General features: G+C 58.4%; 1 protein-coding gene across 3 annotated transcripts in view; it reads right to left on the bottom strand.

Moving 5' to 3' along the window:
• Positions 1-24,184, bottom strand: part of SUSD4 (sushi domain containing 4) — an 89,935-nt gene that overhangs the window by 37,569 nt on the left and 28,182 nt on the right. For 2 of the 3 annotated variants that reach the window (XM_040451968.1, XM_040451969.1), the window contains exon 2: positions 8,615-8,827. The exons of the other annotated variant lie outside the window; for it this stretch is intronic. In XM_040451968.1, the coding sequence (XP_040307902.1) occupies positions 8,615-8,827 (213 nt within the window). The remainder of the gene's footprint in view (positions 1-8,614; positions 8,828-24,184) is intronic. 3 annotated transcript variants of the gene reach the window in all.

Here is a 24,184-nt window from a genome sequence, read left to right as displayed (position 1 = left end):
GATGGTGGCTCTGACAAGCAGGTGCCAAGGTCACACAGACACTGACCAAGGGCCCCCCGGGTTTGGGAAGACAGGACGGGCGCCCTGAGGAGATGACATCTGTTAAGTACAGCCCAGCGGCAAGAAGGACTCAGTTGTACGGATCCGGGAGACGGAGGTTTTGGGCACAGGGAACAGCCGGGTGTCGGCGTGTCTGAAACACAGGCAGGCCAGACCACACGGCACCTTGCAGATCAGGGCGGGGATCTGGGGTTGGCTTCGTGCGACGTGCAGCTCCCAGAGCTTCTGAAGCACGGCTGTGGCCCGCACACCGAGGGATTACCCGACCCAAAGAGAGGCTCGGTCTTTGCCCTCGGGTCCTGGGTCATGACCTCCCTAGTGCCCTCCCTGAGCCAAGCGTGTCCACCGGGAGCCTCTAGGCCACAGCAGACGCTCTGTGCTGACGGTGTGACTGAGGCTGGGTCCCTGTGGATCCACTCAGCCTCTGGGGAGCCGGTGGCCGAGCCCCGTGAGTGGTCAGCCAAGCCTGCGTGGCCGAGCCCCAGGGACAACACTGGGCACCAAGGCTCAGGTGAGCTTCCCTGGTGTTAGCATTCACGCATGTTGTCACACGACACTGCGGGGAGAAACGGGCACCGTCCACACCACACCACCGCCACGGGACAGCCGGGGAACAGCCGCCAGAGGTGAGGTCAAGAGCATTCGCAGCAGCACGGCGGCGCTCCCCTTGGTGTCCACGTCGGCAAGCAGATGGTCCTCGGCTGACCACACGCTGCGCCACCTGCCCGTGTCGCTCACGTCAGTGGTCTCCCCACGTGGGCATCTCATCGTCACTGTCCTCACAGAATAAGGTGAAGGCAGAACAGTAAGACGTTTAGAGACAGAGACCACGTTCACATACTGTTATTATGGTGTGGTGGTATAATTATTCTATTTTTTTAAACGTTTATTTATTTTTGAGACGGAGAGAGACAAAGCATGAGCAGGGGAGGGGCAGAGAGAGAGGGAGCCACAGAATCGGAATCGGGCTCCAGGCTCTGAGCCGTCCGCACAGAGCCCGAGGCAGGGCTCGAACTCACAGACCGCGAGATCGTGACCTGAGCCGAAGTCGGATGCTCAACCGACTGAGCCACCCAGGCGCCCCGCATAATTATTCCATTTTATAATTAATTATTATGTTTATCTCCACCTGTATCTAATTCATAAGTTACACTTTATCACAGGTGTGTATGTGTAGGAAAAAACACAGGGACACAGTGTTTGGTACCATCCACAGTTGCAGGTGTCCATTGGGGTCTTGGAATACGTCCTCCATGGATAAGGGCGGACAACTTACTTGTAACGGACCCAGTGAGAAAAATCCTGAAGGCCCATCAACATCAGAATGTTCAAATTCTGGTCTATTTGTAACAGAACACCCTGCAAATGGACCAACCACGGCTGCACGGAAAATAGCGTAATTTCACAAGCAAGTAGAAAAGTCTAACGTAAAATACCTAATGTAGAATTCCACGTATATGAATTCAAAAATAAGGCAAAAGTAAATCAAAGTGGTGCCGTGTCTGGGAAGGCGCACGCCTGGGCTGAGTGATAACCAGGACACGAGGTCCTGACCCAGGAGAGGGGCAGCCTAGGGGGGGCGGGGGGCTGTCCGCTGAGTGCTAATTCTGTGGGCTGTGGGGTTTCGTGTGCTCTCCTGTAAAGGTTATGTTCTATGAGTTTACACAAACAGCTGCGCGATGCAGAGAGAACAAGAAGTTCGCTGGGAACGAGTCCCCCCAGCTGAACCGGGGCCTCCGGCCGGGCAAGCAGGGCATACTGGCAGAACCTGGGGACAACTGACTAGGGTGGCATCTGGATTTCCAAACCCATGAACCCTCACCATCTCCCGAAGGCAGAGGTTGCCCCGCCCAGAACACAGACCTACTTTTCTCGCGATCAACAGTCTCAACCGTTTCATGGGTGAAGGAACTTGACGTCTCTTCCCACCTTCTGGAACGTCGCCTTCACTCTCAGCGATGAGCAGGTGACAGGAAACACCTGTTTCCCAGAGCTGAGCTCGCAGGGACGTGAAAGCTGATGGTCCCCGTACCCTCTACCCACCGGCTGCGCCTGGAGCGTCTCCCGAGAACCTGCTGAGTCCAGACGCCTGGGGCACTGCATGGGGCAGAGGCGCTCCCCACACGCCCCCAGGGCAGTGCCGTGAACCCCGGCGAAGGCGGCATCAGCACAGCCTCCCCGCGTGGGTTCCGCACCGGAGGCCCAGGCGGGTGCCCAGCACACGTGGGCTCAGGTGGGACTATGGACGTGGCCCAGCCCTGGAGCCAGGAGAATCAGCCCCCTGCGGTGGGTGTGGAAGGGTGCGGGTGGGAAGCACTCCATTCTTCACAAGCAGCCAACCTAATCTGGGTAGTTTCACCTTCGAGCCCGTGAAAACCTGCTTTCTGGGGAATCCACACCATCTGCCTGGTTCTGGGGGCTCCTGACAATCCTGTGCCCTTTGCACTCGGTCTGACCGGGGTACTCTGTGTGAGCAGAGGGACACTGACACTCCCACAAGCCCACCTCCACGGCCCTTGCTCAGACCGGGCAGGACCCCGGCGCCCCCGGGACACGGGGTCAGGTCCCCGGCGCCCCCCGGGACACGGGGACGCTTCGGGCAGCTGGTAAGGGCTGTGCTGCTGAGCGAACCTGTCTGTGGCATCCAGCCGTCACCCTGTAGGGATGATAACGGTCATTTAGGTCACTCATCCCCTCTGTGTCTCCCCACCGTGACCTTATTTGCTCTGGATTTGTTTTTGCTCTCACGTCATGACCACGTTAAGTTGAAATCTTTTTAAGAAAGTAAACCAAACTCACACTGAAGCCACAAGAGACGGGGGAGGAAAGGGGAGGGGGTGAGGACAGCACAAATGAGAAGGGACAGTGCTCCTGGGGATGGGGGTCCTGGGGGCGGGGACGGGGGTCCCGGGAGCGGGGACGGGCACCACTCTGCTTTCCCGCCTGAGGAGACGGCAGTGAGGACGCAGCAACCTGGGGACAAGCAGGTGCCCGTCCCTGTGGACACAGCTGCTGTCGGATGCCCACACCCAAAGCAACGAGACATTTCCGGTGATGGAAGATACACACGCGGAGAAAAGGACTGTAAATAAACATTCTTAGAGCGTCTCTGTCTTGGTGAAGCCCCTGGAGCCGGGGGACATTCACCCTGACCCAGGGGTGACCGCAGAAGGTGACCCAGAAGGAGCGGGACACGCTGCTGTTGAACAACGGCTGTGCCCCTGCGTTCAAGGGCACGGGGCTTACCCGCCACCCTCACTGGCCACGAGTGAGGCCGCATCTGCTCACTTAAAATTCCTAACGTGATGATACTACGTAAACGCACTCTGCACTTGCCCCTGGGAGGCTCGGAGAACCTTGCACCAAACTCTTGGTCTTTTATAGAAGCCCGGTCAGGTCTCCAGGCATCAAAGCCCCTTAGCAAGAACTTACACATAATGCTTGCTGCAGGGATGGCCTGCGGGGAGGGGACACGCGGAGACCCGTGCTCCAGGCCACGTCAGCCACAACCAGAAGATGAGGACAGTGGAGGTGGAAAATGCTGGCGGCAAGTGGGATCCAGCCCCGTGAGCTCCCATCTTCGCCGCCCAGAACAACTGACGGCCTCCTGGGGGACGTTCCAGACCCCGCTCTTTCTCAGGCTCCCCGGGGGCTCTGCAGGAAGAGCGCTGAACGAGGAGTCCGGATGCTGGTCCCAGCCCCAGTGTGTCTGCCACGTGACCCGTCCTCCCGGGCTGTAGTGTCTCTGTCCACAAATGCCAGCACGGGCGCTCTCTGACCGCACGAGTTCATCTCCCGGGATCTGCCTCACACCAGAGAACGTCGTGTCCTCCCCCCGGGAAAACACTCTGGCACGTCCCGGTGTGTGGGGGCCTCAAGCTGTTTTCAGGAGTTTAAAAAAATATGCAGAGAGCTGCCCTCACTCCTAACCTTCCAAGTCCGGAGGCCTGAAGATGTGTTCTTAGCAAGTTCTTGAGACGAGGAGCCCACGGTACACACTTTGGGAACCAGGGGACTGAACAAACAGACACGCCGCCTCCCCCAAGGGGCATGGGTCTGGGGTCAGAAGGACACATGTCACCCGCTCCCCCCTCCCCTGGAGGTCATCATCTCGGGGGGCAACGCCTGGATCTGAATCCCGCTCTTGGACTCGCTTCCTGGGAGGCCCCTCTCACCTGCACTTTCTCGTCTGGAAAGTAAGGTCGTTAACACCGGCTTCGTGGGGCTGGGTGGGAACCTTGGGTGGCAGTGCACGGTCCCCGGCGCACACGCCGACCCTCCTTAAAACACAGCGCCCTTGGTGGGGAAGGGACGCCCAGGTAACGCACAGACATCCAGGTAATGAGCAGGCGCCCAGGTAAGGTGCAGACGCCCAGGTAATAGGTAACGAGCAGATGCCCAGGTGACGCGCAGATGCCCAGGTGAGGAGCAGACGCCCAGATGCACGGGTAACACGCAGACGCCCAGGTGTGCACTGGGGGTGGCCGGGTGTGTGCACCTGAGTGACGGGCGTGGGGCAGGTTCCAGTGCTGATAAAAAGCACACCAAGCCAATAGGAAAAGCGGGAGGGTTTACACGTGCTTTCCTGGGGGTGAATGAGTCAGAATGGCTTCAGCCAAATGCACCTAGAGCCGAAATGTCGAGAAAAGCCACACAAAGACCCAGAAACCCGAAGTTGCTCAGCGTGAGTACTCTCAGCAAACGCCCACCTGAGGGATGCAAACCTTACCCAGATGGCCTAGGGCTGTGGGGGCCCTGCAGACGAGCAGACAAAGCGCATCGGGAGCCCGGCCAGCGTGCAGAGCGTGGGCCCCGGCCTCCCGCCTACAAGGGCCACGAGGCTCCCCTCCCCCCTGGCCATTCCAGGAGTCGTACTCATGGCCAGAAAGGCCCTGGGGGTCTCCGGACAGGGGCGGCACTTTCAGGGCACGTGCACGTGCAGCTCGAACAACGCTTTGTCCCCCATGCACCCTCCGCTCCTCCTGGGGCAGAAGGAACCACCCGGCCGACCACAGGCAGGGTCCCCCACACGGTCCGGGTCACAGCGCCTCCGCTGGCTGCACCCTTGTCAGGAAGGCGCCCCAGAGGTGCGGTCTGGGAGCCTGCTCGGGACGAGCCCCGTGTGAATCTGTCTGAGACCTGTGATGCCCCATTTGCCGGACGCCCATCTGGTTTGCTCACTGTGCGTCTGCCTGAGACCGACGTCGGCGTGACCGTGACCATCCACGGAGCCGCTACGGGGACAAGAGAACCGTGTCCGGCCGCACGCAGATCACAGCTCCTTTAGCATCTAAATCCCGCTGCATAAACACGCACGGGTCCATCTGCCTCCAAAGCCTCCAGCAGAGAAGCCGCAGGCAGAAAAGAGAAGGTTGTGGTTTTGCACGAGGACCAGCTTGTCTGAACACAGAGCTGTGTCCACCCGAAGCTATAAGCTGCCGTCTGACTCTCATGAGCGTCCCAAACGCCCTCCCGGATGAGGGTCCTAAGGGAGGGGGGGCCTGGGCAGAAGGTGTAGATGGCGGCCTGGTAACCTGGGCTCCCCCAGCCGGGACCTGTGGGCCATTGTCCATCTGAAAACGCACAGCCGGTGTAACAATGCCAGGGCGCAGAGAGGGCTCTGCCCGGCCGTCGTTTCCACGAATGCCGGTGGCACGTCCGTTTGGGCAAGACACAGGCGGATCACCCCCCCCCCCCAGCCCCCATGTGCTATTTCCTCATAACCTAAGTAGATTCGAATTACTCTTATTGTAGTCTCATTTGCGTACTGATCTTCTAAACACACCCCTTCCTTACGTGTGCAACACTGACCCTGCCCCTGTCAGGGGAGGGATGGCCTCTCCGCGTCCTGGTTTGACACGAGTCCAGTAAGTGTTTGTCAGGTGGCTTCAGGCAAAGTCAGCCTTCACCCCCCGTGAGAACTGGGCGAGGGGTGTTTACCCGCGGGCAGGTGTCCCCCAGCAGACCTGAGCAGAGGCCCATCGGTGGCTCTCACCCTGTCCCCTGGGCTCTGGACTTGCCACATCACCGCCCTGCACCCGTGGGGTGTGTTTTCAGTCCCCTCCACCACACCACCGCCTCCCCTGCTCCCTGAACAGTGACCGTCCTCAGCTCTGCTTCGGGCCGTGGGGGCTCCGGTCTCTCGGAACCAGCCTGGAGAGGATGTTTCTGCATCTATAGGGTGGAAGGTCTCAGTGCCGTAAAACTCCACCGCCTACATGATCAGTCCCATGAGTCCAAACCTGAAACTCGGTCGTTTTCTTGGAGGGAACGATTAAGACTGGAATCGGGCTGAGGTGGAGCGTGGTAAAGAGACAGCGGGCATCCGGGAGAGCCAGGGAGGTGCCACCTCGCTTCTGTAGCAGGATAACAACGCATTTTCCTGCATCTAAACCTACTTTTCAAAAATCCGCATCTCAGGCAGGACTGGCCGCCAGCGTGACAGCCCGGGAGGGGTCCAGGTGACAGTGACAAGACCAGGGGCTGGACCAGGTCTGTCCCTAAATCGCCATTTAACTGTGGGAAGGCTCTCGGTTTCCCTTTGGGTCCGACAAAAACCAGATCAGAAGGGGGGTTTGGGCCCCACGTTCCTCTGAGTCCCTCCGCCCTGAGCACCAACACCGCCACCTGTAGTAACCACGCGTCCTTGGGAGTGGCCTCCGTGACACGACCTCGCAGGGGAAAACCCGCGGCTCCAAGCCTGCTGCCTGCACGTCTGCTATGTGACCGGGACAAAGCCAGCGAACCTCTCTGAGCCTCACCTTCCTAACCGGGGAGGCTGCCCCCTCGAAAGTGCTTCTCAGCGTTGAGGGCCTATCTGAACGCGGTGACTGACCCCTGTTACTACCACCGCCCAAAATTCGGCCCCTTGACGCCCGGATGGAGGGAACCGAGGAATTCAGCAGCCCGGCATCCGCACGGCACAGTCCTGGCCGGGGTGGGAGGCCACGATGTGGGACACCCACGGTGCCCCCGCCCCCACGGCCCACGAACAGCGACGCACGTCTCCACCGTCGCAGCGGCACAGGGCGCCCCTTCCCGCACGTCTCCCAAAGCCCACCAAGGTTACCGTTATTATTGAGAAACGGCTGCTGCTCAGAAAGGTGGTTTCTGTTCTTCTGCACTCTCTGAACCGATCCTGAGACCACAACACGATGTCTGGACCCTCTGTGGAAAGGGTGGTCTTATTTTCGGCTGTGGAAGGAAGGGCTGGGGGTCCCCGGGGCACCCCAGGAGCACGGCCCTCCCCGTACACCTGGGGCTGTCCACAGCAGATGCTCCTTCCCTTTCTGGAATTACTACAGACTACGTGCTTATGGAGGCCTGGGAAGGGGCCATCTTTTTTTATCCCCCCAGGACGGAAATACGGAAAGGTCTCCCCATCTCCGGGCACTAACCACGAAGCCCACGTGTCCTCTTTGCCCTCAGAGGTTCCTGAGCTTGTCCAGATTTTAAACACTGAGACCACAGGGCACAGATTCTGCCAGGAAAGTCAGGATTTGCAAACCAAACACACTTTTAATCAGTAGAACCTCATGGAAACCATGGCCTGCACGGGCTGCACGCGAGCAGAAAATCTGAACGTACAGGGTGCCTGGGTGGCTCAAGGAGGCGTCCGACTCCTCGTTTCGGCTCAGGTCATGATCTCAGGGTTCAGAGCCTGCTTGGGACTCTCTCTTTCGGGGGGTCTGTTTCTCTTCTGTTCCGTTTATTCGTCAGCTTTGCTCTTTAGAATCCACGCGGAGGTGAAATCACGCGGTATTCGTCTTTCTCTGACTTATTTCACCCTAACTCTTTGCGCTAATTTTTTCTCTTTAAAAAAACAAAAACAAAAACAAAAACAAAAAACCTTGAAATTAAAAGCCAGGGCAGGGCGAACTCTGGGGACAGGCCGCAGTCCCCAGGAGGGCTGAGCCGGTGCCCTGTCAAGGCCTCCCCAAGTCAGCTACGGAGAGACGTTCACAAGAAGGATCTCGGCTCCTTCAGAGTAACAGCCCGCATGCCGCGGTGACAGCTCCGTGATAAACCAAAATCAACGACGGACACTGAACCGAGAGACCCAGGCTCTGCCGGCCTCAGACACACAAACCGCGTCACGCCTCCCCAACCAGCGGCACCCAGGGCTCCCTTCCGGACCCTACGCACCTACAAGCAAAGCCGTCTCGACCAGCAGGCGTGGGCTGGCGCGAACGGTAAGTGACTGCCGCGTCTCAAGCAGGATACTTGCCAGAAATAAACACCCGCCAGGTCGGCTGGCCCTGCGATGCTCCCTCCTTACGTGGCTCATGTCCAAAATGTGCGTCTCCGTATGGACGGAGGCTGCGCACAGTGAGCGGCTCTAACATTCTCCCGGCCGCTCGCTCACACGGACAAAAACGGTGACGAGTGGGAACTGGGGCGGAGGAGGAACACGGTCCCTCCTGCCACGGGCGCAAATTCATCCCGGGCCCCAGCCCTGGCCACGCCGCCTTCCCATCCGCATGCGGGCTGGGCCGCATGGTGCGGCCCGGGGTATCCGCCTGCCCGGACGGGGCGGGCAGGGCGTGCACTTTACCTTCTCGCGCACAGACAGGCTTATCGCTGGGGATCCAGCCGAGGGTGCCGTTAGGGTGTCGCACACACAGTCTCTTTGTGGAGCCCTTCAGCTTGAACCCGTCTTCACAGTGAAACTGGGTGACGGAGCTCTCAGGGAACACCCCTCCGCTGGGCGTCCGGAAGCCGTTCTCGGGGACGCCTGGGTCCGTGCACGCCTGAAGGCCATCGAACCCTACATTGACAGAGAGAAGAAAAGGTGCCTCTGAATGCATCCCCCGGACGCCGAGGGCCTGCCCACGTCAGGGACAGACACTGTCAGTCCACACGCCGTGGCCACGCGGCCACACAGCACGAGAGACGAGAATAGAAGCCCTCTCTGTGACTCGGGACGCTGCTGGCGGGAGTCCTCCTGACCGACCCCACCCTTTGTGGAGGCCGGAGGAGCTGAAGCCACAGAACAGACGGGAAGGAGGTGGTGGAACCTGAGCCAGGCCCTGCAGGACATACCGACGACATTCCAGGGACAGAACAACGCTGTCGGGGAGGCCGGCATGGCGTCCTGGCAGGGTTGGCCTCAGCAGTGAACGCCCCTTCCCCGCCCCTCCCCGCCCCTTGCCCTTTGCTCCTTCCCTTGTGCCAGGCCTCCTGGAGGCTCCCCGAGGTCCTGGTGGCTTCCTAACCCATGAGACCAGCCCTGCAGGGAACAGTGTGGGGAACAGCACGGTCCGTGCTGAGCTGTGAGCCCTTCATCTTTGTGGCCCACAGTCCATCCCGGTCCTGCACAGAAAGAGCTCCCCAGACGTTTGAGAAATGAATGAACCGTGTTGGGGAAGGGAAGCATACTGAGGTGACCCTGAGGGGCCGGGTCAAGCGAGGAGGCAGTGGGCGGGTGTCCGGGGGTCTGCAGACATTATAGCTGGAGGGAGAGCCTGTGCAGGTGTCAGAGCAGAGGGGAAACCTGGCAGGTGCCCGCGGGGAGGGCAGCACAGTGTCCTTAAGTGATGGGGCCGTGTCTTCACTTGGAAGGAAAAGACACGGTCGGGCGCCTCAAAGTATTGCTCAGGTCGACTGCCTGCAGTCCAACAGCCCCAGGCGACCAGGGAGGGGTGGCGAGGGGCAGGCGAGGGCCCGGTGAGCAGCTGCCCACCAGCCAGGGGGGATGGGCCTCTGAGTCACTGTGGGGTGGGAGTGTCCTGTCCAGGGGGACCTTCGGAGCAAGAAGGAAGCAGAGAGCAGGAGGCGGAGCGGGAGCCGAGGGCGGGGTGGGAGGCGGAGCCACAGTGGGAGGTGGAGTCGGGGGCGGAGTCAGGAGCGGAGCAGGAGGCGGACTCGAAAGGCAGGCAGGCGGTGAGAGGCAGAGTCGTGGGGCGGGGTGGGAGGTGGAGCTGGGAGGGGCGGGAGGAGGAGGAGCCAGAGCAGGGGGCGGAGCTGGAAGAGCTGGAGTGGGAGGCGGAGCCAGGGGCGGGCCAAGGGGGAGGAGCCAGAGCCGAGGTGCAGGGGGTGGGGTGGAGGGAGGAGAGGCGGAGCCCGAAGGCAGAGCCGGAGTGGGAGGCGGAGCCAGAGCTGGGTGGGGGGCGGGAGGAGGAGCTGGAGCAGGGGGCGGGGCGGGAGGTGGAGCCAGGGGCGGGGCAGGAGGCAGAGAGGACAGCTCAGGGAGCCCAGGGCTTGGTTGCCGGGGGAGGGGGGGGCGGGGGGCAGCGGGGTGTCACGGCAGGAACGGAGTCCTGTGCTGTTAGCTGCAGCTGGCACACGACGTCACATTAGTGTTGGGTGCACAACACGGTGAGCCCGCAGTGTGCATGTGACGCTGTGGTCACATGAGCGGAGCTGCCGTCGTCACCACACATCTTCACCACACATCACTGTGACAGCACAGCTGACCGTACTCACAGTGCTGTGACTGTTCTCCCCGGACCCGCTCTCCCCGCGCTGCTCCCTGCACCCCTCTCCTCCAGCAACCACATGTGTGCTCTGGACCGTTTGTGTTTTAGATTCCACGAAATCCTAGAGTATTTGTTGCTCTTTGTGATTTATTTCACTGAGCATAACACCCTCAAGGTCCATTTATGTTGTCACAAATGGCAAGATTTCATTGTTTTTGTGGCTGCGTAATATTCTGTTGTATGTATACCACTTCTTTGTCCATTCATCGGTCAGTGGACACGGGCTGTTTGTAGCTTGACGATGGTAAATAACCCTGCAATAAACACAAGGGTGCGAGTGTCGTTCTGAATTAGTGTTTTCATCTTCTATGGGTAAATCCTTGGTAGTAGAGTTACCGGATTACATGGCATCTCTATTTTTAATTTCTTGAGGCACCTCCACCCACACTGCTCTCCAGAGCGGCTGCACCAGTTTGCATTCCCACCACCAGTGCACGAGGGGTCCCCTTTCTCCACATCCTCGCCCACACCTGTTGTTTCTTGTGTTGATTTGAGCCATTTTGACAGGTGTGAGGCGGCAGCTCATTGCAGTTTGACTTGCATTTCCCTGATGATGAGTGATGTTGAGCATCTTTTCATCCATCTGTTGGTCATCTGGATGTCTTCTTTGGAGAAATGTCTGTTCATGTCCTCTGCTCATTTTTTAATTGGATTGTTTGGGTTGTTTTTTGTTTTTTTTTTGTTTTTTTTTTTTTTTTTTGGTGTTATGTGAGTTCCTCATATACTTTGGATATTAACCCCAGGGACTGAGAGCTTGAACAAAAGGATAACGGGGACCAGACACGTGTCTCCGAATGACTTCTCCTCACCCAGGCAGAGGACAGGCTTGCACAGACTAGGCAGGAGGCAGGAAGAGCATCAGAAATAACTCCCAGGTACCAGGTTATGTCAGGATCCAGGGACAGTTTGTTTGTGAAAGGCAGACTCATGGATCCCGGTGCTCTCAGGGTGGGGGGCAGAGGGCTGTGCTTCTGGAAAGCTCTCCAGATGGCTCTGAGGCAGCCGGTCCCGCTCCTGGGAGGGCCAGCAATTGAGGCATGTGGAGTCTCAAGCTGCTGCAGCAGTCGTGGTGAGAAACGACAGGCCAGAAGAGGCAGGAGTGGCGCAGAGAGGCCGCAGGAGACACTACGGACGCAGAAGCGCAAATTCAGGGACGGAAGGGATGGCAGCAGGGGTGAGGGGAAGGAGTTAAGGGAGGCATCCAGGACGGTCCCAGGTTCCGGCGCTGAGCCTGCATGCAGGGGGACGGGACGCGGTGAAAACCACCTGGGGCCAAAGGGGGGTGCGGGGAGTCCGGGTCTGGAGACACCCAGGCAAGGTGGGGGTGACCAGCCGGAGGAGCAAGTCTGAGCCGCATGTCTGCGCACGGACGGCAGCTGGAGGCACAGCTGGGTGGCCTCCTGGGAACAGACGGTGAGAGGAAGCCACGCGGCACATGGCTGAGACAGCGGCACCCACAAAGGCAGGCAGGCGGCTGGGCAAGGGCAAGAGACACCCCGGGCACGGGGGCGCGGCCGGGCTGGAAGGGTGCAGACAGCCCGGGCTTGTCCTCCAAGGCACTCAGTGTACACGGGAGAACGCGGCTGAAGCCATCGCGGGTCATCCCGCGGCTGAAGCATTAGGGTCACGGGAGGGGCTTTCCTATTATTGTATTAAGATCTTAAAATTAAAGAGATCTGAGCCTGTCTCCACACAGCAGGGAGAAAGAAAGTCCGCAGATGAGGGACGGGGAGGCACAGGGGAGGGGGTCCAGCCCTGTGGGGGGGAGGGGGGCTCACCTTCCACTGAGGCAGGAAGGGGGTCTCCCGGAAAACCCACTGAGGGAAGGATGGTCCCCAAAACGTGTCCACCCTCCAGGACTGGCTTCAGGGGTGCCTCCCCGGGAACCATCCCTCCGCCTTCAGAGTCTGACCAGGAGCCTCTCTTCCCATCAGGGAACCTGTGCCCACCTCTCCTAGAGTCCTCCTCACCCTGGCAGCCTTGTGGTCTACCTCACGTCCTCCCCCGCTGCGCTGTGAACTTCTGGGGCGGGGGGGGGGGGGCGGGGAGGGGAGGCTGTGTCTTATTCTTCACCTCCTCATCCCCCGGCATGTTGTGTAGTAAGGGGGCATTCCACAGGCGCTGCTAATGGAGGAGGGAGAGAGGGAGGGAGGGAGGGAGGGAGGGAGGGGAGATGGATGGGTGGGAGGATGGGTGATGGGTGGGTGGATGATGGACGGATGGCTGGCTGGATGAGGTACTCCGAGGGTGAGGTGGGCGTGAAGGGCTCTCCCCCAGCACAGACCTGTTCTCTCCTAACACCCTCCCGGCCCCTCCTTTCTCCCAACCCGCGTGGACCGAATTCCTTACTTCCTGACGACCTTCCTCCCACCTGCACCTGCACACACCTCCCCCTTCGTGCCTCTGCAGCACAGGGCCAGAGCGGGTGGGGATGTGGCTGAGCCACATGCTTCCCTCACACCCACTAACCAGGGAGCCACACCGACTGCCCGTCAAAGGCACCGACCCCTCGGGCCGGCACACCTCCCTGCCCCAGCCAGGAAGCCGCTGTCTCTGAGAAAAGGACAGATCCCCCAGGGGAGAGCTGAGCATCCGTGATCCGTCACAAGGACTCCTGCCCTCGTAATTAACGAGAGAACCATGCTGCGAGGACGCAGAGTTTCCTCACGGGCCCGGTTCTGTGCTCTCCTTACTAATCCTTCCCTTCAGAAACCGCCGCCCTGTCGGCTGCCTCCCAGGGACCAGCCGCTGCGTCGCTCCGTTTCCAACGGTCTGAGGATCAGGACGCCACTAGCTGGGCCCAGCCGCCGACACAGAGGAGGGAGTGAGAACAGGTGAAGGGACCGAGGTCGGAGGACAGGATGGCATAAGAGGCCATTCTTCATCCGGACCACTGACCCCACCGAGCCAGACGGTCGCTTCCCACGGCCTGCCAGAGCTCGAGACGCCACTTTCCAAAGTACCCCCCGCGGGTCGGTCCCCAGCCGGGGCTGCTTCTCCAGAGCCGTCCTCTGCAACGTGGGGGTCAGCCCACCGGACGCACACCCACTAGGGACGGGGGGGCCTGCCCGGAGGGTCCTGGCAGCCTGCCGTCCGGGCTCCAAATCCTGCGGATGCTTTGGAAGTGAGCGGCCACAGCTTAGGTGGGAGGAGAGAGTTCCCGGGTGATTTCTGATATGTTTCTTTTGGGGGAAACAGACAGAAAAGGGTACTTTCCTTTTTAACAAGCCCTGGGAGGTGGTACCTCCTGGCCATTCCTCCTAAATCCAATTCAGAACGCGGTGTGTACACACAAGGGACAGTCCGTGTGACGGTCCACCTTATGGGTCAACGTGACCGGGCCACGGCGCCCAGACATCCGGTCACACGGTCCTCTGGATGCGATCACCACGTGAGTGGGTAGACTGAGTACAGCGGACGGCCCTCCCTGACGTGGGTGGGCCTCATCCAATCTATTGACGGCCCGAACAGAACAAAAGGTTGAGTAAGAGAGAACTCTCTCTGCCGGACATCGTCAGGCTGGCGCGTTGACCTCCTCCCGCTGTCAGACTCATCCTCAGACCAGAGCTCACGCCATCGGCCCCCACTGGGTGACCAGGTTGCCAGGCAGATCTTGGACCTCCTGGCCCGCACACCCGTGTGAACCAGTTCCTTATAGAGTGTGTGCATGTGTGCGTGTGAGTGCGCGTGTGTGCGTGCACGCACATGTGTGACAGAGCAGGGGAGTAGGGAGAGCCCTCTCCTCCTGGCCCCGTTCCCTCCCGGGGTCCCAGGCTCGTGCCATCTTCCTAAAGGACTCGGACACTTTAAGGACGTGAATGACAGGAGAGCCAGTCGACCCCTCGTCCCAGGGGACACTGTTTCTCTCCAGAGCCGAGTCCCAGGAAGCAGCCTGGTGGGCAGTCCCGGCCCGTGACAGCCCCGGTCCAGCGTCCCCTCCACTGGCACTGATGTCCCTGCCCAGCACTGTGGCCCCAGGAAACGTCCAGAAAGCTCTGTACTTGGTGCTCTGGCCCTCAGGGGAACAGGAGGAAAGATCTCCTCCTTCCCTTTTCTTCCAGCCGCAAATTAGCAGCAGGCCCCGAGGGTCCTTCATATACAAAGAAATGCATCAAAACCCCGGGCTCACGGGGGTCCTGACTTCCCGTCTGGCTACTCTGGAGTCAACCCACCAGGCAGTTTAGCCATGAGCACCCTAAGAAGTCCAGGAAGAACCCTAAAACCGAAAGAGGCGTGAAAAGCGATCTTTGGGCTTTACCATAACTGAAAAGTCATGTTGGAGGAAGGAGGACTGTATCCAATGCGGCCAAATCAATTTAGAACCGGGTCCGGCTCTATCCCTCTGTAAACTGCTGTGTGAGTCTTTGCAGGAAGATCCAGAATACAGACACAAAAATTGATTTTTTATGCATTCGCTTAGTGAGAGAGGATCTGGGGCCAGCGAGGAAAGGGCGTCCCCGCCGAAGTTTAAACAGACGCGTCTGCACGTCTGCAGTTGAATCCAGAGCAGCACCGAGCCCAGCCCCCAGCACCCCCGTCAGTGTCACTGGCGGGCACGAGACCCCCCAGGGGTTGGGGTCAGAGCCCTGGTGTCTGGGGTGGGGGGGATGCCGGGCTGGGAGCAGAGGCTGGAACCACACCCGGGCTCGGGATTCCGGCCCCCATGCACCCCCCCAACACCCCCTTCCACACCAGCCACCCCCACGGCCACCCACGGGGCCTCTCCTGGCTCACGTCTTCACGACTCTGCAAAGTCTTTGAGGGAAAGGACGTTTGTGAACGTGTTTGGTCTCCATAGCTGTCCGGACAGGACGGAGCAAACAGCAGTGGTGAACTGTTAGTGCCTCCACGGGACACAACCCTCGTGGTCCCGCAGCACAGACACGTCCCGGTGCACGTTGTGGGCGAGATGCGTCACCCAGAACACCCGGAGCCCAGCGAGCCGGTCACCGAGCTCCCACTGACCACAGCGTGGCAGGTGCCACACTCGGGCGCCGAAGCCTTCTCCTGGGGAGGCCGTGGCTGGGGCCCGGCGAGCGGCTCCTGAGGCGGAACTGGCCCTGGACAGCACGGGACACTTGTCCTCAGAGACGAGAGTAAAGGCGGGAAGGTCGCGGGCCCCGGGAGTCCCTCTCCACACCACGAGGACGTTCCTCCGTTGGTCTGAACAGACCCGGCTTCGCCTGGGCCGAATGCGCTTTCTCTGTGGACAGGGTTTCTCTGAGAGCATCTCACAGGAGAACAAACGCCTCTTCACCAGAAGGGAAAACCTTCACCCCTGTCCTACTCTGAAGACCCTGGAGGTCGGGTGGCCCGGCCTGTGGAGCCAGGAGCCGGGTAGGCCCTGAGACCGCGGCGAGGCCCGTCTGACCGCCTGCTCACCGCGCCTTACGCCCCCTGGAGCTCTGCCGCCTCCGAGACCCTTTGCCCTCAGAGTGACCTTCGCTTACCTTTTTATTTTATTTTTATTTACTTGAAAGGGAGAGGGAGGGAGAGAGAGAGCGAGCGAGTGGGAAGCGGCAGAGAGAGAGGGAGACGGAGTCCCAGGAAGGCTCCGCTCTGAGCGCCGAGCCTGACTCCCGGCTCCACCTCACACCCGTGAGCTCACGACCTGAGCCGAGACCAGCAGTCAGGCGTTTCATGGACTGAGCCCCCCGGGCGCCCCTTAGCTCATCTCCTAAGCAAGCGCGTGGACCAACAGCCTGTCGGATCCCGGAAGCACAGGAACTGGTGGTGTGTGTGCAGCAACACAGAAGAAACGACACGAAGCAAAACCGGCCAGCAGACGGACCAACCCTCCGACACCAGCGTCCGCGCACACGGCGCTCCAGGTTGATCACACGGAGCCGCCTGGCACGCTGGAAGCTTCCGGCCACTGCACAGCCACCCGGACATCGTCTTCACATCCCAGCGGCCCGTCCTGGGCAAGGTCAGGCTCGAACACGCACAGGATCCCGTCCCCGACGACAGACAGTCCGGGGGCCACCGGACACGTGCCAGGAAAGGCTGGAAGGACCGGGCAAGGTGGCCCCCGGCTGCCACGGATGCCTCCGCTCACCGGGAGCGAGGAGGACGGCCCGTCCCAGGCCCGCCCTCCCCTGCAGAAGCCAGGGTGGGCCACGGAAGGCCCTCGCAGGACTTAGAGGAGGTCTCAGAGTCAGAACTCGGTAGAAATAGCAACCTAACACTGTTACAGTTACAATTAAAGTCTACAGGAAAACGTAATTTGCTTTATAAAAGTTGATTCGTGACCTGCATTTCCCTCACAAGATCGTTATTAAGTGGTTCTTGACCCTCTCTGTTCCAGTCGAAATAATCTCCGTGTTTGACGGCATTTCAGCTCTTTGTTTTTAAAAAGAAAAGGGAAGAAGGAGAAAAGGGGATTGCTATAATCTATTTATATGCTGAACCATCGCACAGCGCTGGGCAGTGGGAGAAAGTCACTCCACAAACCACCGAGCCCAGGCCCCCTGAAGAGTGAGCTTACATCCAGGACTGTCAGAAGCGGTTGATCCACATGTTGTGGCCTTACGGTATGACGAGACCTATTTGAAGGGTCACAACGGGCACTTTTTGGAAATGAAATAGAAAGGAAAAGTCAGAGTGGCTCTCACAGGGTAAAGGGGAGGACCATTTCGTGTGGTTTCATTAGTTGTTAGTCTGCAACGTAAAATACATCTGTTTCAGCGGTTCACAGTCAAACAGGTTTAAAAAACACTGCTCTAAATACACCCTGCCCTGTCATTCTATTGAAAACATACAGTTGCTTCAAATAACGTAGTTGATGCCTAAGGGCACAGGTTGTGGGGTGAGACTGTGTGCTTTGAATCCTGACTTTGCCATTTTCTAGCTGTGTGATCTTGGCCAAGTTACCTAACCTCTCTGTGTTTCTTCATATGTAACGTGGCTATCATAAGTGCCTACTTCTAGGGCTATTGTGTAATTTAGATGAGGCATAAACAGACATAAAGCAATGACTAGCACACGGCAAGTGCATAATAAGTGAAGGTAAGCTGTTACATTAATATTCAACCAGTTCCCTAAAGAACAAAAACATAGAGCTTCATAAAATGGTAACCTCCTGATTTCCTAGAACCACCTTAATTTCCAAAAATATTCAAGATTGTTTCCTATGATGCTCTAGGATTAAGAGTCTTTGCAAATGACTGTTGGGCATGAGCACAACAGTCCTGCCCTTGGCCCAACGGGTGAGCCTTAAACAGGCAGACTCTGACTTCTGTAAATTAGGAGCCGAGCCTGGAGGGGAGAGCTGTGGCCGGCGCTCTGGGCACTGACCTCTGTTCTGGAGCCAGCAGCCGGCTCCTGGGGAGGCCTGTCCGGTGCTGTCCCCTCTGCCCAGCGCTGTCCCCTCCCCCTGGCACAAGGACAGCCACATTCCTGGGGACCTGAGAGTCCAACCAAAACCACACAGAAAACACGGAGAAAGCACTCAGAGCAAACGAACAGGTTTAAGACAAACTTTCAGACACGACACACAACCAACAATTCAACAAAGCAAACCAAAGGCTTCTAAGTTAATTGTGTTTGTGAATGTGGGGCTGTGTCACTCCATAATTCAGCATATTATCACTTTACAGATTTAAGAGGTATCCGGAAAAAAACATTACTAATTAGGCTAAACAGATTTCTCACTGGAGAGACAGGATCCCCTCCCACCCCCACCGCACCCTAGGAAACACAGCGAAGACACCAGAAAGCAAGACCCGGCACGTTGCTGTGGCCCAGTGTCTGCGTGCCAATGGCCCACACGCTATTGTTACAGTGGAGTGACATCAAGCAGACCCCACCGACACCGACTTTCCTGGGGCCACGCGATGACGTCCACACAGCACCCACCCACACTGGGGCCACGGCCTGCACCCCACACCCGGTGGGAACCTAACGGCAGCTCCGAGCAGCTGGGTGGCCAGCACGTCAGGTGGCTCTTCCCTGGAAATCGTGGGAATGCGTCAATGTTTCCAGAATTATCCAGAGATGAATACAAAGTCTGCTGCGTCTGAGCAAGGAAATGCAGCAAAAATAAGTCTTAATAGCATAATTTAGACTTGATTAAAATGCATAAAGGCCACAGATGTGGAAGTGTAGCGCTTCCCCGTTTGATGCCAGACTGACATTTTCCCCCTCTTGATTTAATTCACTTTGATTACCCAATTATTCCTAAACTCATTCTCTCGGTTTCAGCTCCAATGAAACGGATAACGGTACTAACTCATAATGTGGTTTCCACCCCAGTCTCAATACCGCTCCACAAACGCGCGCCCAACAACATGACACAATTATCCCAGGCTGCGATATTACAACACGGCAAAACAGAACAAGCCTTTAAACGTTTGAAGTAAAGCAGCACAGAAAACCACCCCCAGAAGACTCTGAGGGTCTCTCTCCGCGACAGGAGACGGGGCACGGAAATTCTGTAGATGCCGTGAACCCAAGATTATTACTTGACAACGTCTGACAAAGATTGTGAAACTGATCAGTAAGTTACAAACGTGACTCTTTTCTAAAGCGAGTCCCGACCAACATAAGGAGGCTGTCTGTGTGACCAGCTGTGTCCCCGACAGGCAGCTCGGTCTTGTCACTAAGTGAGGCGCACGGACGGCCTCTCCCTCCACTTGTAAATTCCAGGATGTCTAGTCTCTTTCTCATAAAAACTGGTGACGACTCCCCGAAGCACAAGCCCTCAGATGGAAGCCCAAGAGACGAGTCAAGGTTTAGAAAAAGAAGAAATTTCTAGAACACATTCTCAAAGTGCCCGTGGCCCTTTTTGTTTCTGAAACTTCAAATGTCCTTTCGTTTCTGTGAGCGATGGCTGTAGGGCAACACTAAAGCTGTTTTCCACGTGCTCAGGACTTCAGTTTCCAAAGTGCACACACGACCTCGTTTCATCCACATCACCCCCCCGTGAGATCAATACAACAGTTGGCGGTATCGGCTGTCACAGTCACTTCATGAAAATCCAGCTGCTAATAAACAGCCCTAAGCCTCACACGGTCCTTCTGGAAATACCACGTGTCGGCACCCCTTCCCCGCCGAAGGCTCATGGCAAGCTGGGGTCCGGGTCACCTGTGAGGCTCCTAATCTCTGTGTACATTCCCAAGGGCCGCCCAGACTTTTCAGGGCTCGGGGACAGCGAGGAAGGGCAAGACACTGTGAAATAAGGCGGAAACACAGCGCTGGCTGACTTGGGGCCACGCTCTCCCCGACGGGTCTGCAGGTGAACCCCACCGCGCGCTTCGTCAAGCAGCAAAGAGCTCGGGGCCCCATCTCGGTTTGCCTATGTCTCTGTGCTCAAGACGATTAGCTGGAGGGAAGTCTCGCCTGCCATCGCCTACCAGAGTCTCCACGGCAAAGCTGCCCACGCTTCCACTCCGTCCCCTGGGAGTCAGCGGTCTCGTGGGTCAAAGCCACCACGCTGCTCACTGACCCTTCGTCTGACGGAGGGCTGGGCGCGTAGCAGTAACGAGCGCTACATGCCACGTCTGTCGCACATCTCCTTCACAAGCTTATTTAAGTCAAACGGATCTTTACAAAAATACATTGAAAACTATAAAATACTATGCACGTATGTATCAGCTGAAACTGCTCAGCCATGCAGAAATTACAGAAGGTTCCTGCTGGAAGGAATCTTAGAAGTCACCCAAAATAGCTGGGAAATGTGAGACCCAAAAGTTTAACCGACTGCATAAACTGGGACAGCTCCGAATGAGGGGGTCCCAGAGCACCCCCTCCCCCCGCCCAGGTCTCTGCCTGCTTGGGGAGGCCACGCCACGTGCCCCACGATGGGCACCCGGACCCGACCCACCCGTGCCTCGGACCGCTGCCAAGCTGACCTCCAGTGAAACACGTGGGGGGGGGGGGCAGGTCATTAAATACGGAGGGTTTCCTCCAAGTCACGATGCCAACGCGAATTTGTTCCAAGCGACTTGGGCAGAGCCTGTCATTCTCCTCTTCTTTCGTGACCACAAAACGTGGGAACACCCTCCTCCTGATGCTTGACGCCCTCTGCCAACCACCTGAGCCCCGCAGGCTGAGGCACCGAGCAGCTTCCTGCGCCAGGCCAGCAGGGCTTCAAAGCGAATCAGAATCACGAGGACGCACGGTGCACACGTGCTCCAACACCTCACAGATGACGGCACAGCCCGCGGGTGCGCCGGCCTCCCCCCTCCACGCGCTCCTCGCCGTGTATCTATGTGCCGTGGGCTCCCTGTGTCCCTGGGGCTTCTCGCTGGGCAGCAGGGGGGCAGAGGCCACTGCAGGGCCAGGGAGGCGGGCCTGGCGTGCTCTGGGGGGGGGGGGCGGGGGGGCCCCTGAGCCGCCCGGAGGAGCAGGGCCCCAGACGCTGGCTGTAGAACCGGCAGCTGGAGAGGCAGCCTGGCAGCCGCCAAGGCCTAATGACCCAGCGCCCTCCCTGCCTGGCGCCCAGGACCGGATGACCCTGGAAGGACCGGGAGAAGGAGCGGCCCCACCCCCCACGACAGACACACACACACACGCTCCTGAACTTCTGATCGAACTGCTCATCAGCCAGGCCGGTAGGGCTCCAAGGACATCACACTTAATTTAGAAGAATCCAGGGTGTGCCCCTTCCTGCCTCTCGGTCTCCTCCGCATGGAGCCTCATCCCTGCTGTGGGTCTGGCATGAGCACGGAGAGGGGACCCTGGGAGCCGCTACTCCAGAGAGAATGAGGCCCCAGGGGGAGGTGTCCCCACGGAGGAGACGCACTCTGCCCAAAGACCGGCCTTCTCCCACAACCGGACTCTAGCGCCCACGAAGCACAGGCATCTGGTTTCCCTGGGCCAACTATGTTGCTCACGAACTCACATCCGCGGCGTCTCGCTGAGCGCCAGCACCGGTCCATTCGGGAGCCGGGACGGACAGGCTGGCCTCACCGTGGCCTCGGGCGCAGGGACTAAGGAAGGTTCTCGAGCGTGGGCATAAAAAGGCTGCGCATTTTATTTCACGGAGGCCCGCGGGCCGGTGCCTCGGACCAGGCCGGGAGGGCCGAGCGCGGCAGCAAACTGGGACTGTCGTGCAGACACAGCACGGCTCCGGCCGGCGGCTGTGGCAAGCGCGTGCACCCCGACGCTCTCCTACCGGGGCCTCATGCACGACCTCAGAGACCCCTACTTGCAGACGGTGGGTCACGCGGCACTTTCTCAGGAGCACCTGTTCGTGGGGCACCTGAGCCAAGATGATCGTGTGCGATCCATTCCTATGATAAAACGCTCTAAAACCATTAAAGTCAGGCTTTGAAGACTTTCCAATCATTAAGTGTTAATGGTTATGGGCCAACTCCGCACATATGCAGCTGATTAAGAAGACAAAACACAAAACAGCGTGCACGTCGTGGTCCTTGTCTTTAATACACAAAAGGGATGCACGTTTGTAGAAAAAAAGGGAGACGCCCGAACGTTACCTGCGGTTACTTGGGATTGAGGGTTGACGTTTTATTCTTTATACATGTCTGTATTTTCCAAGTTCTCTGCAACGAATATTCACAATCAAGAAACACGTTATTTTTTTATGATCCCTGGTGGCAAGGGGGCGTTAAGCCGGGGTGGGTGAGAGCCCGCGGGGCTGTCCACAGACACGCAGCGTCAGAGACTGCAAACAGCACAACGGGAGGTTCCGCCAGGGGGACGCCGGGCTGAGGACAGCCGTGTGTCGCTGGGCATTAAATTCCACAGAGCCGCCTGCCAATCACATACCGTCCCTGTAGTGCTGTCCCTAAAACACCTCCCTGCCAGAGGGCCCCGCGGGCCTGGCTGCCGGCCCCGAGACGCCACGGGTGAGGCTGGCGGCTCTCCCCCCGGAGGGCCCCCTGCACGTGGAAAATAAACGTGTGCACTCGGGCCAGGCACGGTGCGACCAGGAGAGCAAAACGGACGGGTGCGGGGGATAAAACCGCCGTCTGGTCGGGATTGATAATGAACCGTTACATCCTAGCTGCAATTACCTAATTTCTGAAACCGTGTTATAAATACGCTGTCAGTGGAGTTCGCTGGCGAAGAAAGGACGTGGACCAGAAACGGCTGGACGAAACGCCACCAGTTCCCAAAACGAGCATGCTTCTCCCTCACCTTAGCTGAACGCTACGTGGAGGATGAAGGGACACGTTCCCTGGGCAGCCTGGGGGAGCTAATGAGCAGCTCTGCTTCATAAACAAAATCACAGTCACCAAAGGGCATCGAAAGATGCCCCTTCCGTCACAGATTTCCACCCTCACTCACGTCACAGAATTGCAGCGGCGACGGAGGGGGGGCTTTGTGAGTGGTGCGTGTGGGAATAAGTTAATTTAAGATGAATGCAAAGGAAAAATGCAAGCAGGCATCTGTTCGTTCAGAAACAGGCTCCGGGGTTTTACTGTTACTATTTTTCTTGCAAAATTTTATAAAATCCTCGAAGCTCTGTAACATAGAAGCAAATGAGTCTTCCTCCCTCGAGTGCCAAGTGCAGCCTGGACCAGCGTGAACCGGCCAGAAAACAGGACGCGGGTAAACCCCAGGCTGGCACCGCACCTCTGTGCTAGTTGCTAACAGAGCAGCATTGGGGGCGGGGCTGAGCTGCCTGCTAGTTTTCTCCCAACTCAAATCATCTGCTAATGTCATCTCTGCACTTGTTCCAGCCAGGAGCTGTGGTGGTGCCTCCCCCCGCCCCGGAAGGTATTACGAATTAGAGCCAACAGGGTGAGCAGGGATTCTGTGCTCCGTTTGCACGGCTAATGGTTCGGTCCTGAATGGTGGTGCTCAAAATACCGCACACGAGCCAGCCCGAAAAAAACCGCACGATTCTGGCTGCATTTAAGGGCTCCTGGATCCCGCGGGCCCAGACAGCGTACCTGGAGCTGCCGTGCAGATGCGCCCGTCACGATTTCAAAGTCGGACAGGAAGAAAACGGAGCAGCTGCTGCTTAATCTTTCATGGAGCCCAGTTTGCCTCATTAGCTGGCAAATAGGACAGGCTGGGCCGGGAGCAGATCTGGCCTCCGCTCCGCACGAGAAAAAGGCGATCTGTGTCAAATCGCTCACTCTGCTCGGGGGTGGGGGCACGGTGGCCGCTGGCCCGCTCTAGCGCCTCAGTGACACGTGGCCCTCGGCAAACTGCAGAAGCTTCCATAGAGCCTCGTGACCGTGCCTGAAAAAGAGGGACAGGGAATCACCTTGTCCATCTCAGACCTGCGGGGCGCCCAGAGAAGGAAGGACCCCGACGCTTTGAAAACACTGAAGGGCTAACCCAAATGCAATTTGAGAGGCCCTGAATTGGTAAACTGAGTCCCAAGGGCAGAGGATTGGACTGGAGGCACAGAGGTGCGGCTAGGACCCTCAGCCCTCACCCGAGACCCAAGGAAAATCCCTATCTTCCCGTCTGCTTGATGTCCCCTCCCCCTGCAGCCAGGCAGTTGCAAAGAGAGGTAGACCTGGTTTCCTGGGTCATTTCAACTCAGAAACGGGGTGGTGTTACCAGGAGGCAAGTGGTGACCTGCTGAGGGGGGGAGGTGGGGGGTGAAGGGAGGTAAGCCACTGGGGAGGGGGAAGGAGGGAGGGAGGGAAGCCGAGGGGGAGGGGAAGGGGGGAGGGAGGGAAGCTGAGGGGGAGGAGAGAGCTGGGAAGTGTGGGGCAGCCAAG

Source organism: Herpailurus yagouaroundi, unplaced genomic scaffold (assembly GCF_014898765.1).
Source record: "Herpailurus yagouaroundi ecotype Mexico unplaced genomic scaffold, PumYag 205, whole genome shotgun sequence".
In the NCBI taxonomy this organism is placed as follows: domain Eukaryota; kingdom Metazoa; phylum Chordata; class Mammalia; order Carnivora; family Felidae; genus Herpailurus; species Herpailurus yagouaroundi.
This window is presented reverse-complemented; position numbering and strand designations above follow the sequence as displayed.